Below are 7202 nucleotides of genomic sequence, written 5' to 3'. Positions count from 1 at the left end.
GGCCGCCTCACTTCCGCCGGGGGGCGTGGCCGCGTTGCGCAGGCGCGTTGCGCGGCTCGGAAGTGAGTTCCGCGCCAGGAAGCCCGGGAACTTGCGGCTGCGGCGCCGGCGGGTGGCGGCGCTTCCACGTGCTCCCCGCGGCGGGTTGAAACCGTTGGCGGGCGCTGGCCGAGAGGCGAGAGGCGGCGGCCCGGAGGTCCGACTTGGGGGCTGGGGCGCCGAGCGTGAGTAGGGGCGGGGCGGAGCGGCGGGGCCTGCATTTCCCCCACGAGTCCCGCAGAGGAAGACGGGGTTCGTGCGCCGGCGAGGGCCAGAGGTCCTGGGCTTGGGAGGAGCAGCTCGTCCCGGTTTTTCAGCTGAAAGCCCCGCGCCCTGGGACCGCCTCCCATCCCGGGCCTGACCAGACCGGGAGGGGTGGTCGCCTCCAGGCCAGGTCTCAGGCTTGCTGCACGTGGGAGACGGGCCCTCTCTGAGCCTTGGGAAGCGCGGTGCCCGAGGAGGAGGCCTTGGGACGGGCGTAGTGGTCGGCCGCACGGACTTGGGACCACCATAGCTGCGTGTGAGTCTGGGTTGCCACTCACTGGATGTGTGATCTAGCGCACGATTTTTTTTTTTTTTTTTGAGTTGGAATCTCACTCTGTCACCCAGACTGGAGTGCAGTGGCCTCTCCCGGCCACCGCAGCCTCGACCTGCTGGGTTCCGGCGGTCCTTCCGCCTCAGCCTTCCAAGTAGCTGGAACTACAGGCGCGCACTACCACGTCCGGCTGATTTTTGATTTATTGTAGAGATGAGGTCTCGCCTGCCCAGGCGGGTCTCGAACCCGCGGGCTCAGGCAGTCCACTCACCTCAGCCTCCCAAAGGCGCGGGATTACAGGCTGAGCCACCGAGCCCGGCTAGCGCACGGTTCTTCAGCTCTTTGTGCCTCGGTTTCCCCAGCTGTCCAAAGGGAATACTACAGAGCCTAACCAGGAGGACTGATGAGGATCACACAGGCAGAAAACGCGTTACCCTACGAGAGGGCTTGGCACTTCATCGGTGCTCTGCAAATGTTAGGATTTTCAGCTGCACCTTCTGCTCGAGAGGGAGGAGAATGAGGCGGGGGTGGGCGTTTGCAAGCCTGACTGGCCTTCAGAGGGGGCCTTCTTGGGATCTGTTCACACTGCGCCCCGGGCTCCCCCGTAGTGCCGGCGCATAGTAGTGATGGCGTGAAGGGATGCTGTTTAAAGCAGCACGGGTGATGCAGTGGGCGGGGTGGGGGAGACTGGAACTGGAGGCTTCACTTCTCTAAGCCTCAGTTTGCTTATCCGTAAAGCGTAAAGAAGTGCGCCTACTTCCTAGGGCTTTTGAAAAGACCAAGGGAGAGGTCCACTCAGTGTGAGTACACATTGGAACCCTCACCAGCCTCACTTTTAAAGATTTAGGCAGGATAACGGACAAGGTATGATTTGTCCTTCTCTTGTGCCATACTCATGGGTTCTCAGAATTTTCTACTCCCAGAAAGGGCTTGAGTCTTGTCTAGTTGGCACAACCAGTCCCTGTTTCACAGATGGAAGAATTTGAAGTTCAAAGGGGACTGTGGCTTGCTCATTGGGGAATGTGCTGGAGTTGCCAGTCTGAGCCCCCAGGTGGGCTGTTTTGTTAGTGGAGATAACGGGGTGCAGGTCAGTGTGTGTATGAGCATGTTTTAAGAATAGTGAATATTGCTTTTGCAAACAAGAGATACAAAGATGTAGAAGGAGGAAGGTTAAAAAACATTCAAAGCCCAATCCCAAAATCCAACCTAAGGGCACATTGTTTTCGGAAAACAGGGTGGTAGAGTAGGCGCTCATGGGGTGAGGAGCCAGAGGAGGCTGGAGTGAATTTATAAAGATAGGTGGATAGGTTGGCGGTCATATTTAAAGGAACATTGGTCTGAGTGCAATAGCATTGAAGTGCAAACTAATAGACAGCAAGGAAACCTTTCTACAGTTGAGTAAGGATGAAGCTTTCACTTCTAGTATCTTACATAATTTTCCGCACAAAGCTTTGAGTTTGATATTAGACCCATTTTACAGATTCTGGGAATTTAAGGTGCCTTGAGATCATATAGTTCTTAGTGACCTTTCTGGCTTTAGCAAATGCAGGCTGCAGCACACATCCCCTATCACTGAGTCCAAGCCCCCTCCAACAAAACATGGTGGCCATCTTGTTAAGACCAAGGGGCCCAAGAGTCTTTCATAAGTTCCCAACCCTTTATTGACCAATGGCTGCTGTCCCTCAACTCAGCATTGCTGTCCAGCACCTGACAGCCTCTCCTGTGACATGGGTGGTTTCCTTTCTCAGGGCGGCTGGCTTTAGAATTAAAACTCGGGGTTCTAATACTTATAAATGGAAGGTCATCTTGTAGACCGTTTTGTTTTTTAGTCTTTGACTGTCAAGGTCCAAATGCCAAGTAGTGGCCAAGCAAATCAGAAGGGCACAGCAAGTTTAGAAGGAGGCAGGGCAGGAGCTTCTTGGGCTTTTCCCCAGCCTCTGAGCCTGCCTCTGCTGTCTCCTGTGACTTCTGACCGATCACTTAACCTGAACCTCGATTTTCGCTCTCAGATGGTGGTGGTGTGATCGTAGCTGTCGTGGAGGTGTGGGGTGCAGTTGTGATCATAGGTGGGATGCGACTTTGTAGTGTGCTGGTGATCATATGTTCTATTGTTCAGGCCCTTGTCATCTTTTTCTTGGCTGTGGCGTGTGATAAGAGCTCAGTCAACTGACCACACAGATAGAGGCAACCAGAAGCACACACAGAGGGCCTGGATGACATTGAGCAAGGGCACCCAGGTGTATCTGGACAACACAGCACCTGAGGCACACTCAGCAGTCCGTAAATGTCTGCTGAGTTGTGTAAACCGAGTCACCCGGGCTGAGAGCTGGAGCGTGTGCACAACCAGTCCAAGAACACTGCTTTCTGCTTGCTTTTCTCTTTGAACATCTCTGTGTCTCGAGAAGAAAGGCCTACAGAATCGCTGACTGCACTGGGGCCTGGCATTGGGCAGGAGCGGGGGAGCCAGGGAATGGGAAGGGGGGGAGTATTATGTAGGTCCAGTGCTATCTAAAAATGACATTTTTAACACATAAGACTCAAAGTTGAAGTCTGGCATGTCTGAGTCTGGTGGACAGGGTGTCCTTAAGGCTTATATAAACTTTCACAACTTCAGAAGCACAAATGGTATAGACTTACCAAAATCATCATTTGACAGTTTTTTTTTGAGTTGGTCTCACTCTTATCACTCATGACCACCGCAGCCTCAACCTGCTGGGTTTAGGTGATCCTTCCGCTTCAGCCTTCCAAGTAGCTGGAACTACAGATGCATACCACCACATCAGGCTAGTTTTTTTGTGTGTGTGATTTATTGTAGAGACGAGGTCTCACCAAGTTGCCCAGGCTGTTCTTGAATCCCTGGGCTCAGGCAATCCTTGCCTCGGCCTCCCAAAGTGCTGGGATTACAGTCTGAGCCACCACACCCTGACTGAAAGTTTATTTTTAAAATTTCCTTCATGTTTATCTAGTCTTGTAGAATTTGAATAATACAGTTTTACTTTTGTTTTAGGCAACATTTTGCTATCTTCAGAGTGACTGAATTTCCACATGAAAGGTTGTAAGGTTGTGGCATGTATACTTCTGAAACTATTAAGCCTGCACCAAGACTTGGGACTCCCTGTCTGTTGTGCAATTGTATTGGTTTTGAAGATTTTGACAGTTTAGAGCTTGCTTTTCTTTTCAGCCTAAGCAAATGTTTGTGGCACAAATGAAAGATTTTTCCCCGGAGGCTAGACTGGGTGTACGTTATAATCAAGGTGACCCTTGGGCAGGTGTGAGATGTCCTCTGGGCTCTCAGTAAGAGAGAAGTAATCTCCTTACAGGCTTTATCTCATTAGCAAGCAGGTGGATGCACTGTTTCCATTTCATGTCAAGTGTAAAAATCCAAAGGAAGGCAAGAAGAGACAGTTCTTTCTGTGCAATCTACCATTCCACCTTAAGAAAAGATAGATAAAAGACCAAATGAAAATGGTTGGAGATTTTTCAGATGGACATGTGACCACATTCTACTCTCTTGCATTGATGTTTACACTGTGTGTGGCTAATCTCCGCAGGGATAGTGTATTTTGCACAGATATCCTGAGCATCTTTGTGTCAACATCACTGGCTTTTTGGTCAATACATTTTGTTTCAGGTGCCATTTGTGGGCCTTTAATTCCTGACCTTCCACAACAGGCTGTCCAGTGGAGAATATCCCAATGAGATCTTGACAAATTTCCAGCAGACAGTGTGGTGGCTTATTATAGCTGCTTTCACCTTGTTCATGGATGACAGTCCGTTTCTGGGTGACCAGTTAGTGAATTCTTCCTACACCTCCACGCTATTTGACATTGTGATGTTGACCCTTGTTCCAGCCTTTTTTCTTGCTTGTGCTGTTGTTGTCTAGCAGGTACTGAATGTGCAGAATGGTGAGCTTCAAGGGGGCTGTCGTGGCGAATGTGCTACAGCACGTCCCAGGGTCACCATGTTTGCTTTTCTGAGGCTCTGGTGCTGGGCTGTCTCCGACCACATGCCCTCCCTTCCTAGCTTACCCGATGGTGAGCTGAGGAAGGGAAGCCGGGAGCTGGGCTAGGGCGAAGGGAAGCGATGTCTAACAGCGTCCCACAGGGCAGGATGCCTCCACAAGAGACTGACGGGACCTTTGTAAGCCCTGGCGATGCAGGCAGGATGTACGTTTCATTCACGGTTGAGGAGACACAAACAGCCCCGGTCCTTGCTTGTGTGTGACCTCACCAGCAGTAATCCAGAACGTGTAGATGGCGATGATGATTTTCATGAAAGAGAATTCTCTGCGAGCCAAGAGTGACTCATTTGTAATGAAGGATTCTTCAAGAAAATCTTACCCGGGAGTACATTGTATCTACTTCCTTGCCCTTCACCTTTATCTTCATTGTGATGAAGAATGTGCTGGGTTAAAAAGATCTCAATATTTTTGCTGTGAAACATTTATTTTTTTGATTAGAAAATACAGTTTATTTAGAGAGTAAATTAGAGAGCGAGAGAGAAAGAGGAGATTCACCTCCCCAAGGTGGGGAAGGGGGCCAAAGCCAGGAAACATGGTGGCAGCCACAGCGCAAAGGGCTCATGGCCACACCAGACTCTAGTAAGGCGAATGGCCCATGAAACGTATTTGTAATGTGAAATGACAGTGCTCTTTTAGAATCTTGTGATTAAGAAATCATGTAAGTGTTACTTCTGTCACACTCTTTGATTTGTATTTTGGTGAACACAAGGGCATCTGCCTGAAGTCTTTAAATGGCGGTTATGTGTACGTGCAGACACACCCTCCTGTTGGGGCAGCGCCTGGGACACCCGGGTTTGTGAGCTCCCCTAGTGCTACTTTCAGCACCCAACATCTGAGACCCCTGGAAGTGGCTCCATTTCTCTGATCGATCTAACGAGGAGCCGCATGAAGGAGGGGTTGCCTTGTGTTTGACGCCAGTGGACACAGTCCTGCCTGTCAATATTCCCGTGCTTGCGGAGAATGGCCGCTTTTCCACTTTCTGAACTCCCCTCAATTTTTCCCTCACTGTGGTCTTGCTGTATTAGGGACCCGAAATAGTTTGCAGCGTACGCCTCTAAGTTGCAATTCCTTCTGTGAGTTTTGTTGCCTTTTAAAATATGTTATAAATATTATATACATATATATATTGAGAGAACAAGAGCTTAAAGTTTTTAGGCAAAGTACGATATAGCATGTAATGCCCCCAAAGTTCTTCATCTCTGCAGCTAATCTGCCAGGTTTAATTCCTGGTTCTGCTGCCGTGTGCCGTTGGGCAGGCTACGTAATCTCTTTGTGCCTCATTACCTCATACAAGTTTTGTGCAGTAAGAGTTCTTCCCTCATAGGGCTAATAGGATGAAATACGGTAAGATATGTGAAGCATGTAGAATAGTGCCGGGCACAGGGTGAGCGGCCCTCAGCAAATGTTGGCCACTGTCCTTGTTCGTGGTAGTTTTGCGTACATGGTTGGTAGAGTCTTATGTTGATTGCTCAGCAGTTTTAATTCTGATACTTTTATGTGAAATTAGGGCTGAAAAGTTGGCTGTATGACTGTGGGATTGGAAGTTTAGTTTACACTAACAGACCTTTCTTTTCTTTTTTAGGACAAGCTTAAAACCCGTCTTGAATAGAGACTGTTTAACCAGTTAGCTAAAAATGGTGTTTTTTACGTGCAATGCGTGTGGTGAATCGGTGAAGAAAATCCAAGTGGAAAAACACGTGTCTGTTTGCAGAAGCTGTGACTGCCTTTCGTGCATTGACTGCGGGAAAGACTTCTGGTAAGCGCCGCGTTGGTGTGCGTTCGTGGTAAGGCTCCCGAACCGCTTCGGGAGGCCTGGCCCCACAGAGACTGGAGAATAGAGGCAAGTTTGAGGGAAGAATTGAGCGCGAAGGGCTCTTACTGATTGAAGTGGTGGTGATTTAAAACATGCTTTACAAGTAATCTGCCTTTTGGGTGATTTCTCTTTCTTTTTTTTAAAGTGGAGATGGGGGTCTTGCTGTGCTGCCCAGGTTGTTTCAAGCCCCTGGCCTCGAGCCATCCTCCTGCCACAGCCTCCCGAGTACCCGGGATTCCAGGCTCAAGCTGCTGTGCCCAGCTCCAAGATGATGTGCTTTTTAAGGCTGTTTGAAAAAGAAAACTAGGGCAGGGGAATTACGGTGCTGAGAGCGTTCATTCCTTGGTGGACTGGCTGCTCTCTCCCTGCTTCCTAACCGGGCCCAGGGACGCAACCTGGAGGAAGCCGTCAAGGGCTTGGGAGCCGGTTTTGTGAGACCAGGGGTATCGCGTGCTCGTCACACGCCGCAAAGTGCATCTGCGAGTTTTCGGGGGGCGACCGACTGGTAGCGGAGGAGGTCAGGTTCTCTCGAGGGTTCAGGCGAAAAACTGGCTGATTGCCCCAGTGTCCTCTGCTGTTTTACCCTATTTGCTAATAGTTCATGTGTTCATTTTCATTCGTGATAGAGCAACGATTTTTTCTTTTTGAAACTGCCAAATTCTGTTCAGACCTAATCCTAGGAGCAAGCTTTTATTTATGTATAAAATAGGTAAAAGTTGTGTTGTTTAATTAGGAGATTTTTACCCCCAACCTTGTCCCCAGAATTTCTCCGAGGAACCCCTTCGGTTAAAACA

At 49.5% G+C, this 7202-nt stretch overlaps 1 protein-coding gene across 4 annotated transcripts in view; it reads left to right on the top strand.

Moving 5' to 3' along the window:
• LYAR (Ly1 antibody reactive) overlaps nucleotides 1–7202 on the top strand; it is a 29020-nt gene that overhangs the window by 861 nt on the left and 20957 nt on the right. The window contains exons 1-2 of one of the 4 annotated variants that reach the window (XM_008068219.1): nucleotides 68–196; nucleotides 6178–6351. In XM_008068219.1, coding sequence (XP_008066410.1) covers nucleotides 6230–6351 — 122 coding nt within the window. In that variant the 5' untranslated portion in view covers nucleotides 68–196; nucleotides 6178–6229. Of the gene's footprint in view, nucleotides 1–67; nucleotides 225–6168; nucleotides 6352–7202 lie in introns of those variants that run through there. The other 3 variants (XM_008068218.1, XM_008068217.1, XM_021717638.1) reach the window with 3 other exon arrangements.

Source organism: Carlito syrichta, unplaced genomic scaffold (assembly GCF_000164805.1).
Source record: "Carlito syrichta isolate Samal-C Ts95f unplaced genomic scaffold, Tarsius_syrichta-2.0.1 Scaffold309897, whole genome shotgun sequence".
Lineage (NCBI taxonomy): Eukaryota > Metazoa > Chordata > Mammalia > Primates > Tarsiidae > Carlito > Carlito syrichta.
Note: the sequence above shows the minus strand (reverse complement) of the source record. Positions and strands in the feature narration are given on the sequence as shown.